The following is a 16868-nucleotide window of genomic DNA, read 5'->3' as shown; positions in this document are numbered from 1 at the left end:
TTTAGGAGACAGTTTTCAAGCAATTTTGAGACCTAATTCATGAATGCTTTTAATCTGCACTTTGCCCCAGATTTACAAGGGAAAGTACACAAAGAGGTTCACTTTGAAACTTTGCCTATGGAAATTTAAACTAAACTAAACTAAACCTTAGGTTTGTGTACCGCACCATCTCCACAATCTTAGAGCTCGGCACGGTTTACAGAAGTTGCGATGGAAAGGAACTCCAATGGAGGGTTAAAGGATTAAGTGTAAAGAAGGTTTAGATGGATGTAAGATGCCGGAGAAGGAGGAAGTGTTACATTTTTGAGAATAGCCAAGTTTACAGATGTTTACGGAAAAGTTGGAGGGAGCTTGAATTTCGTAGTGGGGAGGTGAGGTTATTCCAGAGCTCAGTGATTCTAAAGGGGAGGGATGTCCCTAGTTTTCCTGCATGGGGTATACCTTTTATAGAAGGGAAGGATAGTTTTAATATTTGGGAGAATCTGGTGGAATTAGGAATTGAGGAATTCCAAGATAATGGGATAACGGGAGGAAGGATGCAATGAAGGATCTTGAAAGTTAGGCAGGCACATTTGAAGTGAACCCTGGAGATTACCGGGAGCCAGTGAAGCTTGGACAGGAGTGGTGAGACATGGTCGAATTTACTTTTTGCGAAAATAAGCTTAGCCGCAGCATTCTGAATCTGCTGAAGGCTATGGAAGCTTTTCTTAGTTAGGCTTAGGTAGATAGAGTTGCAGTACTCCAATCTGGAGAGGATGATGGATTGTACAAGGACGGCAAAGTGTTTTTGATGAAAGCAGGATCTCACTTTCTCAGCATATGAAGGCTAAAAAAGCATGTTTTTATCAGGGAATTGAGATGGTCACTAAAGGATAGTGAAGAGTCTATGGTGATGCCCAGAACTTTGCTTGAGAACTCAAGCTGTAATGTGGAGCCGGAGGACAGTGGGATGGAGGAGGGTAATTGGTCTAATTTTGGGCCGAGCCAAAGTAGTTTTGTTTTGGACTCGTTCAGTTTCATTTGTACTGTGAGGGCCCAGGATTGGAGGTTCCTTATACATGAGGATATGTTCTCGGAGAGGTTGGAGAGGTTCGAGTCGGTCTCGAGGAGGACAAGGATGAAATCAGCATAAGTGTAAAGTGTTTCTAGGGGGGATAGATGGAGGAGTTTCAAGGAAGACATATAGATGTTGAAAAGAATTGGAGATAGAGGTGAACCTTGCGGAACACCAAATGTCGGTTTCCAGGGGGAGGATGAGGTGCCTTTCATGTTAACGGTGTAAGAGCGTGAACGTAAAAATTTGGAGAACCAATCTAGAACTGTGGAGTTAATGCCTATCTCAGAGAGTTGGAAAACTAGAATATCATGATGGACAACGTCAAAAGCTGCAGAAAGGTCGAATTGTAGAAGAACTGCGAACTTGTTACGAGAATGCAGTAGCTGGACCTTAGAGATTAATGAGGCTAATAGGGATTCGGTGCAGAAGTTGGGTCTGAAGCCATATTGGTAAGGTAGGAGAATGGAGAATCTTTCTAAGTAGGATGAGAGTTGGGTAGATATGATAGACTCTAGCATCTTGGTCAGGAGAGGGATATTTGCTATTGGACGATAGCTGGATGGTATGGAGGGGTGTAGATCAGCTTTTTTCAGTAGTGGGGTCAAAGCAATGTGACCCATTTCAGAAGAGAATAGGCCGGATAGTAGGGCAGAGTTTATAAGTTTGGTAAGAGATGCGATGGCCTGTGCGGGAATTTTCTCAAATAGGTAGGAGGGGAAAGGGTCCAAGGCGCAGTTGCAAGATTTTAGTTTGAGGCAAAGTTTAGAGACCTGCGATTCAGATACGAGCTCAAAGGTAGTCCAGGATCTGTCGGCTGGGATAGGGTTGAAGATAAGCAGGGTAGGGTTGGAATCAGTGGGCACCAGAGAGTTGTAGGAGATTGCAGGTGGGAAGGAGCATCTTAAGGTAGTGACTTTTTCACTGAAGAATTTTGATAGAACCTCGGCTGAAGGAGAAGAGGGGAGCAGGGTGGAGACGTTTTTAGAGGTTAAGGAGCGCCAGATGTTAAACAGTGCACTATTCTGGTTATTGGATTTGGAGATCTTGTCACCATAGAAGTTCTTCCTTGCTTTTTTAATATTGTATTGTAGAGCTTAATGTTGACTCTCCAGGTCTGTCTATCTCAGGGATCTCAAAGTCCCTCCTTCAGGACCGCAATCCAGTCGGGTTTTCAGGATTTCCCCAATGAATATGCATTGAAAGCAGTGCATGCACATAGATCTCATGCGTATTCATTGGGGAAATCCTGAAAACCCGACTGGATTGCGGCCCTCAAGGAGGGACTTTGAGACCCCTGGTCTATCTGAAGGGGATTTAGATTTTTTCCATTGCGCTCCAAAGCTCGACATTTCTGCTTCAGTTCTCTGTGAAGTGGAAGGTACCAGGGGGCCTTACGGAGGTAGGAGATGGTTTTAGTGGATAGTGGGGTGAGGGAGTGGTAGGTGGACTTGGAAAGGGCGATCCAGATGTGCCAATTGGTTTCAGGATCTGCAAGCTTAGGAACAGAGGAGAAATGATTGAGGAATTTGGTCCAGAACAGATCGCTCGTAATTTTTTTGCGGAAGGTAATGGAATTGGAGGAACGGGGTGGGGCTCCAAGATGAGACATGAAAATGGGGAGACTAAAAGCCCCTAGGAAGTGGTCGGACCAAGGGACTTGTTCCCAATGAGTATCCTTGATTGAAGTTTTGTAAGCAGTGAGATAGAAGAAACTGATGAAGTCTAGTGTGTGCCCCTTTTCATGGGTTGGAGCAGAAGCAGGGGGGGAGAAACATAGAGAGGTGAGGAAATTGTTAAATTTGGTCGCAACCTTACTGGTGATGTCGTCAAGGTGGAGATTAATATCTCTGATGATCAGTAATCTTTGAAATTTGAGGAAGATGTTTGTTATGGTTTTGAGGATGAGATCTGAGGATTTGATCCAAGGGGTAGGCGGGCGGTATAGTAACAAGATACCCAGTGGGTGAAGGTGGAGTTCATCGTTGACTGAGGCTAGCATATATTCTAGTGAGGCATGGCTGCCCTTTTCAAGGAGCTGGACATCACAGAAAGATTTGTAGAGGAGTGTCAGGCCACCTCCTTTTCTGTGAGTTCTGGGTGAGAAGAGGCCTTGGTAACCATGGGAGCAGAGTTCGTTTTGTGTAAATAGGTCGTCTTTAGTAATCCATGATTCCGTGATGCACATGAATCCAGGATCAAGATCCTCGAGAAGGTCCTTCTGAATTTGAATCTTGTTGCATGTGGATCCGGCGTTGCAATAGTGTTGGGACTGGGGTGAGAGAGTCAGAGGTCTGGTTGGGAAGATTAGCATGGGGCACAGGCTTTAGAGAGGCATGGTTGGCTTTTCGGGGTTTTTTTTTTGAAGGGTGACTTTTGGTGCGCATCAGCGTGGGGATTCTGAGGCCAGGGCAGATATTATTAGCATTTGAAGAGTCAAGTATGTTGGGAGAGGGAGGTTTCAAGCACAGGGAGGTAATGAACGATGAGCAGAGTAGGAGAAGAAGGAGCCAGAGGAGTGGATTCATGGTGAGGCTAGAGACTTATTTAATCACTGAATGAAGGTTTAAATCAGGAGGACAGCGCGGTATCTAGTTGAGTAAGTAAGGCAAGAATGGGGAAATAAGCATCTTCTCTTTTTTTTTTTTGAGAGAGCTAAACAGAGGTAGAGTCTTAGCAGAGAGTACAATCTAGCAACTAAACAGTTTTCACTTAGGAACTTAACACAGGAGAACTTAAATCAGGAGAGATTAGACAAGGAAAAATTGCACAGTCAGGAAGCCTTTTTTTTCCTAAAGCTACTTTATAAATTGCCAAGTACCATGCATAAAGTTGAAAATTAAATCTATGGCCCAGATTCACTAAAGATAGTGATTCAATCACTGTTGGCTGATTCCTGGCCAATTTTACGAGATTCACTTATATTTTTGCATGCATTGAGTGATTGAGTTAGGGCAGAGCCCTGATAGTAGTTACAGGAGAAGCAGCCTTCAGTCACTGCTGTCAGGGCTTCTGCCGGGGGGTGTTTTCTTTTTTTTTTAAATATAATCGGGCAGATATTTTGCATGTATTACTCACGCAAAATATCAGTCCGATTTAAAAAAAAAAAAGAAAAAAAGCCCCCCCTGACAAAATGCCCCTCCCTCCTCCCTCCCTGAGTGCTCCCTCCCTTCTGTTGCAGCTTCAAAATATGGCAGGAGGGATTCCCACTCCCTTCTGCCATCGGGCCGACTCACCCACCCCCTAAAAAAATGGCAGGAGGGATGCCGACTCCCTCCTGGCACCAGACACCCCCTCCCAATCCCCCTCCCCATACCTGTAAGGGAGCAGGAAGGGTGCTTATTCCCTCCTGCTCCTATACCTCCAGTGACGTGTCTGGGCCTTAGGCCCCGCCCCGGTGCATCATGTGATGTATGGGAAGGGGCCTAAGGCCCTGATTGGCTCAGGCGCCTCGGGCTCCTCCCTCGGGAGGGACCTGAGGCGCCTGAGCCACTCATGGACTTCCTTAGTGAGTAGCTTAAGGAAGTCCCTGACTGGCCGATCATCGGTACAGGATCGGAAGGTTTAGTGAATGTAGCCCAATGTCTTTTATTTTCTACTCTCACCCATTCCCCACAAAACACCCTGGATGTGACTCTTTTTCATGTGGTAAAAAATATATACTCATCTACTTAGCTGCGTTAAGGAAGGGTGAATCTCAGAAAGATGATTTACACAGGTAAATGGCTTTGATAGATCCTTCTTTATAAAACACACCTTGGATATAACAAACTGAAGCCCCTTCTTTCAAAGTTATTCACTATAATAGCCTATTTTGCCATAACAAGACCTTTTTATAAAGTACATTTATTGTTATTTATTTATAATTTATTCAGAGCTTGAGTCCATTTAATATTATGTGTGCACACATTAGAGGTGTGCATGGAGATGGAAACAATGGGAAACCTGGTGCAGGAATGGAAGGGGATGGATTGGAAGTGTATAGGGACAGTAGGGGATGGGGAGCAGACTATGTTCCCATGCACACCTCAGCTCAGACACTCATAACAAAAAAAAAAACAAATTTTAAAAATCTTGCATATTTTAACAAAGTTATGCCTATTTTTTATGTTAAATTTTAACAAGTTACAGGCTGCATTTTGTGTTTTGTTTAAATTTACAAGATCTTTTAAGTACGGGTTGATCATGTGGATAGGAAAGAAACTATGGAGATGGGGAGGGAACGGAGTAGAGTTGACTGGGGATGGGGACCAGATTATGTCTCTGTGAATATGTCTAGTACATATGCCCATTGTTCTTACCTGTGCTCTGTCCCTGTGTTGTAATAATAGCAGATGTACCCTCTGTACCACCAGCTGTCCCACTGCTTTGCTGCCCTGCAGGCTCTGTGCTGGCCACAACAATGGTCCTTGCGGAGGTAATGCTGCATGATGCCAGAGGAATTGCTGCCTGCAGGACAAGCTGAGGTTCGAAGGAGCCAGCTGTGATATAAGTGTGCGTGACGGTTTCAGTGTGTGAAATCAAGGTGCCGCTCTGGTCCCCAAAGTCCCAGGAGTAGGTGAGGTCGGCATCCTTCAAGTACTGGCTGGGGTCATGTACCTTTACATGGAAGGAGATGGCCCGATTCTGGACAAATCGGTTGTCGGTCTGGTCCAGGTCCACAATCTGGAGGATCTCCACAGAGAGGGGAATCTGGTCTATCAATAAGAGAAAAGAAGCTCAGAAAATAGTTTCTTATAGGAGTTAAGAACATTTTTGTTTGGTGTTGTTGCCAATATTGCTTAGGGGAATGTTTGTTTGGGACTCTCCCCAATGTTGTCACCAGAGGTGACACAAAACCTAAATCTTTTTTTAAAATTATTTATTTATAATTAAAAAAAACAAAAAAAAAAACCCATCCAAGCATTAAACATCTTAAACAGAAAGTTAGATTAAGATGATAATAATTTTTAAATCAAAATTGATGATTAAATCAAAAATGATAATTAAGAATTGCAAGAAAATTAAACGTCACTTAATCTATCTCAAGTCCTCTAAGTTTAGGATCCAAGATTAAATTAAGAGTGAGTTTTTTAGGAAACAAAAATATTACTAATTATGAAGAAACAGTAGACTGTGCTGGGTGTGAGTCCATTTCTATGCTTTAGAGCAGGGGTAGGGAACTTCGGTCCTCGAGAGCCGTATTCCAGTCGAGTTTTCAGGATTTCCCCAATGAATATGCATGAGATCTATTTGCATGCACTGCTTTCAATGCATATTCATTGGGGAAATCCTGAAAACCCAACTGGAATACGGCTCTCGAGGACCGGAGTTCCCTACCCCTGCTCTAAAGCATAGAAATGGACTCACACCCAGCACAGTCTACTGTTTCTTCGAGTTCCCTACCCCTGCTTTAGAGGTTGTTGGAATTTCTTCTTGACCAAGGTGTTTTAGTGATACAAAGCTGGATAATTGAGATGAATCTAGGAAAAAGTATTTTATAGATTGATATCTTATAATGCATTTACATGGATATCAAAGGAAGAAAATTCCGCCAATTGAGGTTACAGCAGGTTTAAGAATCAAGAACTGACGCCTCCTTCTTTGTGTTTCCTTAGAAACATCAGGAAAAGCCTGTATTTTTTGTCCTAGAAACTCTTTAGATTTATTTTTAAAATATCATTTCATAATCCACTCTTTATCTGGTAGCACAAAACCAAAATCTTCTGAGTCCCTCTCCATGATCAAAGTGCCTTCCCTGCCCCTCTCCCCTTGTACCCCCTTCCAACATCCAAGACCCCTCCCTGTGGTCTGTTGAGGTCTTTTGAGGCAGAAGTGATGCTGATCTGCTACATTGGGAGCCACAACCTTTCTCTGTAGTCTCATAATGCCACTAGTACTGTAGGACTCTGGAGAAAGATCTCAGCCATGGCCTTGGGCAGGAGTGGATTAGCTTTACTCCTTCTCCAAACTAGACCATTAGGGAGGTAGGCGCTGAGAGGGAGGGGTATTTGGATCATGAAAGGCACAGGGGTGCCTTGAATTATGCGAGAAGGCTATTATTTGCAAACCTGTCATTGTCAAACAAAACCCCGCTGCTGACATTTCTTCTGTCATTGTAAATAAGCGCCTGTCCTTAGTTTCATAAATAAGCCTCTATCATGACATCAGAGGCATGCTACAATATGCATTCAAAGGATTTCACAGAAAAAGACCACTCTCATCTGAACGCAGCTGTCTTGTGATCTGCTAGATATTCAGAAAATGCTGATCTGCTACACTTAAGCTCCTAAGTTAGCCTCCTAAACTGGCGGACTTTTACACAGGTGCACTGTCAATTAACAATGTCAGCATCTATGAGACAAACGTGGTTTTTTCTGTTACACAGAGCATTCTGGACCCCGGTTCGTTTACAAAAGATGGGTAGCTCTAAGTCAAATAGATGTTGGCATTGTCATCTTGAAGCAGGGACTTTAGATCACTTATTGTTCTATTGTCCTTATATTATGGCATTTTGGAAATCAATATGGGGCCAAATTAATTGTTTGTTGGAAAATCCAGTGGCATTGTCTTATGATACTGTGTTATTTGGCATGATCATGAGGGCTAAAAGCCAAATATCATCTAAGAACAACAGGCTTTTATTAATGACAGGAGTCGCCATAAAACAAATTACAAGCAATTGGAAGGATTGGAAAAGGCTCAATTATAGTTTTTGGTGGAATTCACTGTGTCATATGTATAAAATGGAAAGGACATTGGCCATTCAGAAAGGGAATTTTAAGAGGTTTCAGGAGATTTGGGAGCCATTAGCAAAATATTGTGATGTTTACATAGTGTTTTTCCCCGTTAAGTATGCATATCCAGGAGGATAGGTTAATGAATTTTTGATATTTTATGTATGGACATGGTAATTGTTAAGAGGAGATGGGGATTCAACTCTGAAATGGTTATAACAAGAATATTAAGTGTGATATTTGAGTATAAAATGTTATATGTATTGTTACACTTATTGTAAGTATTGAAATTAATAAAGAATTGGGGAAAAAGAATAATTGGTGTTAATTAGCATGGTAATTTACCACAATGTTTAAAATGTCATTTTAAAAAATGTAGGTGCGGCCATAAAAGGACGCAGTAATTGTGCCTACAGAAGCACTTAATGGCATCTAAGATCAAAGCAGGCGTGGTTTACACTGGAAATTACCTTCGGAGCGATTCTCAACAAACAGAGGCGCCATGCAAGCCTGCAAAACCCTGGCCTACATTACCGGTGCCTATGTTAGAAGTATGCTACGATTCTATTAATGGTACCTACACATGATTGGGCAGGCTCAGCATTTAGGGGGAAATTCTGTATAGGACATCGGTTTCTGCAGCCGCTTAAGAAGCGGCTGAGAATTGCACACCAGCGTCCTATACAGAATCGCATCTGCCCTAAGAAACAGATGCCCAACCCCATCTAACTGGCCCAATTCTCTAACCAGTGCCTATGTCACAGGTGCCGGTTAGAGAATTATGCCTGATCCCTTCTTATCAGCTGATTGTAGCAAGGGAATTCCCCTGTTGTGATCAGCTGAGCGACTGCAGCAGGGAACCCCCGACACCCCCCCTACACACAGACAAACTCGGCTGGCAGGAGGGATGCCCAATCCCTCCCGCTGCCACCCCGAACCTCCATCTGACACTGTCCGCGGCAGGAGGGATACCCAATCCCTCCCGCTGCCACCCATGAACCCTTCCGCAAAGTCTTCTGGCAGGAGGGATGCCCACTCCCTCCTGCTGGAAGTCCCAAAACAAACTCCCCACCCGCAATAGGCAGGAGAGATGCCCACTCCCTCCTGCCAGCAGCCCCCCCAAACCCATGACACTACCCCTCAGACCCAAACCCCTCAAGCCCAGCACCCCAAACCCACACTGACAACCCCCCAATACCGTCTGTAGTTTGGCCTGCTAGAGGGATGCCTACTCTCTCCAGCCACCAGGCCCACCTCTTCACAATGGTGGGCCTTTCCCTTCCTGGTGCATCCTGGGATGCACCGGGAAGGGGCCTGAGGTCCTGATTGGCCCATAGGAGAGGCCTTAGACACCTGGGAAAAAAACGGTGTCTTAGGCCTCCTTCCCAGTGCATTCTGGGATGCTCTGAAAGTGGCCTAAGACACAGATTGACCAGATATCAAAGGCCACTCTCATGGGAGGGGCCTTAGGCACCTGAGCCAATCAGGATTCACCGGGAAGGGGAAGGCCCACCATTGTGAAGAGGCCTGATGTGCTACTTGGGTGCCAATGACACTACACCTTTTCAAACTGTAACCTATACCCCTACTGTTATAAACAGACAGAAATATTAAAAAAAAAAAACACTTCTTAGTTGCTGATATGATGGGCAGAGAGCAAATATTCCTACCAATGATAGAAAACTGGGATGCTGCCTTTCCAAGAGGGATGAACTTCTGTTTGCCTCGATGATGGTACACAATCACTTCCATAGTGTAGGAACCCAAAGGGACATCCTCTGTGTTAACAGTCAGCAGAGAAGAGGGGCCATCCATAACTTGCCAATACTTCCCTGCATCAAAGGACCAAGGTCATAAGAGTGAAGAATCGGATAAGGTAAATAATTATACAAAACACCAGTACCATCTACACCACCCTTGTATCTTCACAGAAAGTATCCATATTTCTTATTCACATAGCAAGCACCTACACCTGAAATCCCACAGAAATCCCAGTGAACTCCTGCACGCCTAAATTCACTTCCTGCCTCCTCCTGGCTACCCATCTTCAGAAAGTCTAATAAACTCCCCCTTCCCCCATCCTCCTCACAAAGAAGACATTGTAACCCCAGCCACACAGACGACTCATGCTTAAACTGTCAGAAAGGAGAAAGATCTCAGTTTAGACACCACTCATAGATCACTAGTTCCCAGCAGAAAATTCCTCCCTTCCCCCTTCAAGAGCTGGCCTCCTCCCCTTGTTGAGCACTGCTAGGTATTTTGTTCTTACCCCAGGTCTGCCACACATAGACAAACTTGCAATGCCTCCTCTCAGCTTCTTGTGGGCATGGGCTTCCATCAGGGAACACACAGTCTGAATCTTCAGAGATTTCACTAGGAAAGACAGGCTCTCCAGCAGTCACACTTGTGCCTGCAAGGGTAGGGAGCATGGATTACCCACTAAAATGCCTCAGTTGCCCCCACCCTCTGCATGTCATATACTGCGCAAAACAAAGAAGGCATTGATTCTTAAAGATGTGCACTGGCCAAAAATCTTCTGCGGTGGTTTTGTTCATTTGGCTTTTTCTCTTGATTTATGGTGTTTTTTTGTTTGTTTTACACATTAATTTCAACAGAATTTTTTTTACATAAGAACACAAGACTTCCCATACTAGGACAGACTGAAGGAGGTAGTGATGCCCCTGTATAAGACTCTGGTGAGACCTCATTTAGAATATTGTGTACAATTCTGGAGACCACATCTTCAAAAAGATATTGAGCCAGTTAGAGAGATGGGCAGAGAAGTGGCAGATGAAGTTTAATGTGGAAAAATGTAAGGTAATGCATTTAGGCAGAAAGAACAAGGAGCACGAGTACAGCATGTCTGGTGCAACTCTGGGTAAGAGTGAACAAGAAAAAGACCTGGGGGTACTGATAGATAGGACCCTGAAACCCTCAGCACAATGTGCGGCAGCGGCAAAGAAAGCAAATAGCATGTTGGGCATGATAAAGAAGGGAATCACGAGTAGATCGGAGAGGGTCATAATGCCGCTTTATAGACCAATGGTCAGACCGCACTTGGAATACTGTGTCCAATACTGGTCTCCCTACCTAAAGAAGGATATAAAACTGCTCAAGAGGGTGCAGAGGTGAGCAACGAAGCTGGTAAAAGGTATAGAGAACTTGAACTACAAAGAACGATTTAGAAAACTAGGACTGTTCTCCCTTGAGAAGAGGAGACTGTGAGGGGATCTGATTGAGACTTTTAAAGTAATAAAAGGAATCGACAAGATAGATCAGGACAAAAAGTTATTTACGATGTCAAATGTGACTTGGACAAGAGGTCATAGACTGAAGTTGAGGGGAGACAAGCCCAGGACAAATGCCAGGAAGTTCTGCTTCACACAGCGAGTGGTGGACACCTGGAACGCTCTCCCGGCGGAGATTACTGCGGAACCCACCGTTCTAGGATTTAAGGGCAAGTTAGATGCACATCTCCTCGAAAGGTGCGTAGAGGGATACGGGTGACTAAGTTTTTGCCAGGTTACACCTAGCCAGGCCTCCGCGAGAGCGGATCACCAGACTTGATGGACCCAGGGTCTGATCCAGAGATGGCAGTTCTTATGTTCTTATAAAAAGGATGGAGTCGGTCCAGAGGAAGACTACTAAAATGGTGCGTGGTCTTCTTCATAAGGCATAAGGGGGATAACTTAAAGATCTGAATATGTATACTTTGGATGAAAGGTGAGAGAGGGGAGATATAATAGAGACATTTAAATACTTATACGGCATAAATGTGCATGAGACATGTCTCTTTCATTTGAAAGGAAGCTCTGGAATGAGAGGGCATAGGATGAAGTTAAAAGGCTCAGGAGTAATCTAAGGAAATACTTTTTTACAGAAAGGGTTGTAGATGTGTGGAATAGTCTCCTGGTAGAGGTGTTGGAGGCAAAGACTGTATCTGAATTCAAGAAAACATGGGACAGGCACATGGATCTCTTATGAGGAGGAGGAGATAGTGGATGCTACAGATGGGCAGTCTGGATGGGCAATTTGGCCTTTATCTGTCATCGCTTAGAATGTTTTATATAGGCGATTCATCAAATAATAATAAACTTGAAACTAAACTTGAAACTTGATCATGTTTCTATGTAAATCCAGTATCTAATCTAATCTGGTATTTCTGAGTCGTGCTATGCCTAAAGAGGTACAAGGCGACGTACAATATTTCAAATTACAGAATTAATATACTACATTATAGTAGTTTTAGGAGGACAGAATTATGAATAAGGTAATAGAGATGAGAGAATGGAGGTTTTTTGATTGTACTGGTATAGCACTTGAGTAGAGGGTGGGATTTAGTGATATTACAGTAAATATTTTGAGTTAGTTGTCTACGGTGTATACGCTTTCAAAGAACAGAGTTTTTAATTTTTTTTCAGAATCTGTTATAGAATGTTTCCAACCTGATGTCAGTTGTTCCAGGTCTTGGTGTCAAGATATGTGAAGAGTGATTGAATACGCATTTGTATTTAAGCCTTTTGGGAGATGGGAGTAGCAGTTGAAGCGATTTTGGGTTTCTGCTTGATGTTGACCAGGAGTTGACAAATAAGTTTATGAGTGGTTCAGCAGTTTTTGCATATAAGATTTGAAACATTATGCATGATACTTTGAAGGTAATATGAGTTTTGACAGGTAGGGTGAGTAGTTTGAATATTAATCTAAGTGCTGTGTTTTCAATCATCTGTAGTTTGTTCAGTAGAGTTTAAACCCACATAGAGGGAATTGCAATAATCCAGCTAGGATAGTATAAGCATTTGCATTAGCACAGCAAAGTGGCACACTTGAAAAAAGGGCCTGATGAGTCTTAGTCTTCTCATATTGTAGAAGGTTTTCTTCCTTAGATTGGATACTTGAGATTCATATGATAGGGGGGCGTCATGAATGGCTCCTAGTAACTTGGATGCCTTGTTGGTATCAAGTGTGGATCCTGAGGTTAGAGTTACAGCGTTAGAAACCATATATTCTCTGTTATGAAATGACAAAATTTTGGTTTTGTCTGCATTTAGTTTAAGTTTGATGGATGTGGCCCAGGTCTGTATTTTGTCTATTCCATTTGATATTATCAGCGTTGTGTCAATGAATCACGGCTAATTGGGATAAGTAGAAGAATGGCATTCCTTGTTGTCAAATTTGGTACTGCCTAGCGAGCTCATGAACAGGTTGTAGAGGATCAGCGATAATGGTGATCCTTGCGGTATGCCACAGAACGCTTGCTAATTTTTTGAAAACACTTCATCTTTGTATACAAGATATGGTCATTTGGAAGAAAGTCCTTGAACCAGTTCAGGACAGTTCTAACTATGCCTTTTTCGTTGAGTTTGACTACTAATAGTTGATGGTCTACTGAGTCAAAGGCAGCGGATATGTCAAATTGGAGGAAGATCACCTGCTGACCAACGCTCGAGTATTTCTTGATTTTGCTGGTTAATGTCAATAACAGGATTTCTGTGCTGTGATTTCAGCAGAATCCGAATTGAGCAGGATGGAGGCAAGAATGTTTTTCAACACAAGCAGAGAGCTGTTTGCTAATGTGCATTTCAAGAAGTTTGGTTAGTATCGGGATTCCAGCTATGGGTTTGTAATTTGAGGAGTTAGAGAGGTCCACATTCTGAGCTTTAGGGGTTGGCGTGAGAGCAATTAGTCCCATTTGGGATGGTAATTGACCTTGATGAAGAAGATTGTTTAGGAGATTTGTCAGCCATTCTATTATGTGGTCAGGGGCTTCTGCAAGCAGACAGTTGGGGCAATGGTCGAGTATACTGCTACAAGTAGATAGTTTTTTTTATGAGGGTAGCAGTGGTTGTTTGGGATAAAGGCTGGAAGGTGCTCCAGATTCAGTTTGCTGGGTTCAATTTTGGAGCTACTGTATTTTTTTGCTAATAAAGACTCACTTTTTCCATCCCCAAAAAGGGGGTGGAAATAAGGGTGCATCTTATGGAGCAAATACCTCCTGTAGGCAGCCCGTGGTACCTTTTTTGAAGTCCATTGCAGCTTTCCCTGCTCCTGCCTGTCTCCCTCGCCAGACGGCTCTTCATCAGTTCGGGCAGAGCGGCGTAGAAGGCAGGCACATGCTGTTTGCGTTACTGCCTGGTCTGGTGCCGCTCCCCGATTGTCTGCAGTCAGTTATCGCGACTCGTGAGAACTGACTGCAGCCAATCGAGGAGCGGCACCAGACCAGGCAGGAATGCAAACAGCACGTGCCTGCCTTCTGCACTGCTCTGCCCAAACAGAAGAAGAGCCGTCTGGCGAGGGAGACAGGCAGGAGCAGGGAAAGCTCCAACGAACTTCAAAAAAAGGTACCGGGAGGGGGGGGGCTGCCTATGGGGGAGTGCCTGTGCTGCCTAAAGGAGGGGTGCCTGTGCTGCCTATGGAGGGGGAGGGTGCTTGCCGTTGCTTATGGATTTTTCGCTCTATAAGACCCTGTCCTGGCCTACCACTAGACCACCAGAGGAGGTACAGGGCAGGGTGATGGGAATTTTTTTCTTGGGTTTTCCTCCTCTTATAGAGCAAAAAATACGGTATATGATTTGGTTGGAGGGATATAGGGGCAGTGGCAGTAGCTTTTTTGACTTCTGATTGTACTTTTTAAATCTTGTTTTGGAAGAAGTCCGCATTAGGTTGGGAGTCAATGTCTGATTGGCCTAGGGCCGGGGGTGAAGCTGTGGTGTGGACAGTAGCATACTAAGGGGGGGGGGCGGTCCACCCTGGGTGCACGCCCCAAGGGGGTGCACAGCCAGCTACCTTCCCTATTTTGCCGCTCACCACCGCATCCCGGCACCGGCTCCCCCGCAGCGTCATTCTTTAACTCGGCCGGCCAGCAACTTGTAGGTGAAGACAAAAGATGAGGCGGGCTGGTGGGCAGGGAAAAAACGTCGGGCCCACAAGGCTTCACCTCCGGCGTCAATTCTAATGTCAGAGGGTAAGTTCTGGGCCAGCCAATCGCTGTCTGGCTGGCCGGCAACTTCCTCCCCGTTACAACTGACGCCGGAAGTGAAATCTTGTGGGCCCGATGCTTGAACGTGTCGGGCCTAGCTCGGGGAAGGAGCAGGGAGAAATCGGCTGCCGGCTTGGGGATGGGGGTAAGGAAAGAATCATGGAAGTGGAGAAATTGGCACAATTGCTTTGTGGGGGCTAGGGGGAGAGAGAAAGAAAGGCAGAAATAAAGAGGGGTCCGGGGGAGAGAGAAAGAAAGAGGGGGGGCCAGGAGGAGAAAGAAGGAGGACCAGAAGAAGGACCAGAGACTTATGAAATCACCAGACAAAAAGGTAGGAAAAATAATTTTATTTTCAATTTAGTGATCAAAATGTGTCCGTTTTGAGAATTTATATCTGCTATCTATATTTTGCACTATGGCCCCCTTATACTAAACCGCAATAGTGGTTTTTAGCGTAGAGAGCCTATGAGCGTCGAGAGCAGCGCGGGACATTCAGCACAGTTCCCTGCACTAAAAAACACTATCGTGGTTTAGTAAAAAGGGTGGGGGTATTTGTCTATTTTTGTATAATTGTTACTGAAGTGACATTGCATAGAGTCATCTGCCTTGACCTCTTTGAAACCCCCCCCCCCCGAATATAAATAATAATTAAAATTTTCTCTGCGTACAGTGTGCTTTGTGGTTTTTTTTTATTTTATTATTGGTAGATCATTTTGACTTGGTCATTTTAAAAGTAACTCGCAAGCCCAAAAAGTGTGGGCATCCCTTCTGTAAACAGTGGTGTCTGTCCCAGCTTGTGCTCCCTCCGGTGGTTGTTTCACTTCTGGCCGGCTCCCCTGCTCAAAGCCGCGGGTATCGACTCCTCACGCAATCCGCGGCTGCGTCAGAAGTGTTCCCTCTGATGTCACGATGTCAGAGAGAAGGCTTCCAACGCAGCCGCGGATCGTGTGAGGTGTAGACGCCTGCTGCTTTGAGCAGGGGAACTGGCCAGACATGCTGAGCAGGGAAGAGATGTTCCTGCTGCACAGGGAAGGGGGGGAAAGAAATGCTGCACAGGGAAGGGGGGGAGAAAAATGCTGCTGCTGCTGCTGCTGCACCCAATTGGGGAGAGAGAGGGAAGAAGGGAGACGGAAGACAAGGGAGAGGAACCAGAGATGCCAAGTCCATGGGAGGGATGGAAAGGAAAGGAGATACCAGACCATGGAGGGGGAGGAAGAGATGCCATGGCATGGGGGGAAGGAAGGGAAGGAGATAGAGACAGAGATACCACACCATGGTGTGGAGTGGGAAGGAAGGAAGGAAAGGAGAAGAGAAAGAGAGAGATGCCAAAGCATAAGGGAGGGGGTGGAGACAGAAAAATGGAGAGGGGGTGAAGCTGAAATGAATCATGTGCAAAGGAGAGAAGGGACCCCGGATATACAGTTTATTGAAGGGACATAGAAAGAGGGAAGATGCCATATGGAAGTGAGAGAGGGTGGACAGTAGATGGAAGTGGCAGAGAGAGTGTGGGCAGTAGATGGAAGGGGTAGAGAGAGAGGGCAGAAGCTGGGTGGAAGGGGCAAAGAGAGGACAGATGTTGCATGGAAGGGAGAGAGGACAAGCGCTGTATAGAAAGAAGAGAGAGAAGATGATTAAAGCAGAAACGACAAAAGGTAGAAAGATTTTTTTTGTTGCTTTACTTAGAATCAAGTAGTATTGTAACTGTATTGATAAAAGTTTATAAATAGGAAATGGAAATAAGGCAATTTTTTGGACTACACCCCTTTCCTCAGGACAGAATAGCATAACAGCAGTATACTGTACTGTTCTGAAGAAAGATTTGGCCTCTGAAAGCTAATTGAAAAATGGATTAGTCTAATAAAATGGTATTTTCTTATTTCTCATTATTTGTTTTATTTTTATTTGTTAATTTGTAAAGTGGTGATTGTTATGTATCAGTTTTTTCAAATTTACATCTACTGTCTTTATATTTTGCACAGTATTAGGGGACATGTGTCACTGTTTTTGTGGTGTTGTGGTGTTGCATTGTATGCAGAATCTGGTTTCTTGGCGGTTCAGTTTAACTTTTGTCTACATATTTCTATTTTTCGTTTGTGATTATTCCATATTGGACGAGGGTGTA

The 16868-nt window shown here is 44.3% G+C and overlaps 1 protein-coding gene across 1 annotated transcript in view; it reads right to left on the bottom strand.

Moving 5' to 3' along the window:
• The window catches only part of PMEL (premelanosome protein), a 78287-nt gene that overhangs the window by 42598 nt on the left and 18821 nt on the right, over nucleotides 1–16868 (bottom strand). The window contains exons 4-6 of the mRNA XM_033937527.1: nucleotides 10040–10180; nucleotides 9441–9602; nucleotides 5356–5751 (exon numbers count right to left, since the gene is read on the bottom strand). Coding sequence (XP_033793418.1) covers nucleotides 5356–5751; nucleotides 9441–9602; nucleotides 10040–10180 — 699 coding nt within the window. The remainder of the gene's footprint in view (nucleotides 1–5355; nucleotides 5752–9440; nucleotides 9603–10039; nucleotides 10181–16868) is intronic.

The sequence above is a fragment of the Geotrypetes seraphini genome, chromosome 3 (genome assembly GCF_902459505.1).
Source record: "Geotrypetes seraphini chromosome 3, aGeoSer1.1, whole genome shotgun sequence".
Taxonomy (NCBI): Eukaryota; Metazoa; Chordata; class Amphibia; order Gymnophiona; family Dermophiidae; genus Geotrypetes; species Geotrypetes seraphini.
This window is presented reverse-complemented; position numbering and strand designations above follow the sequence as displayed.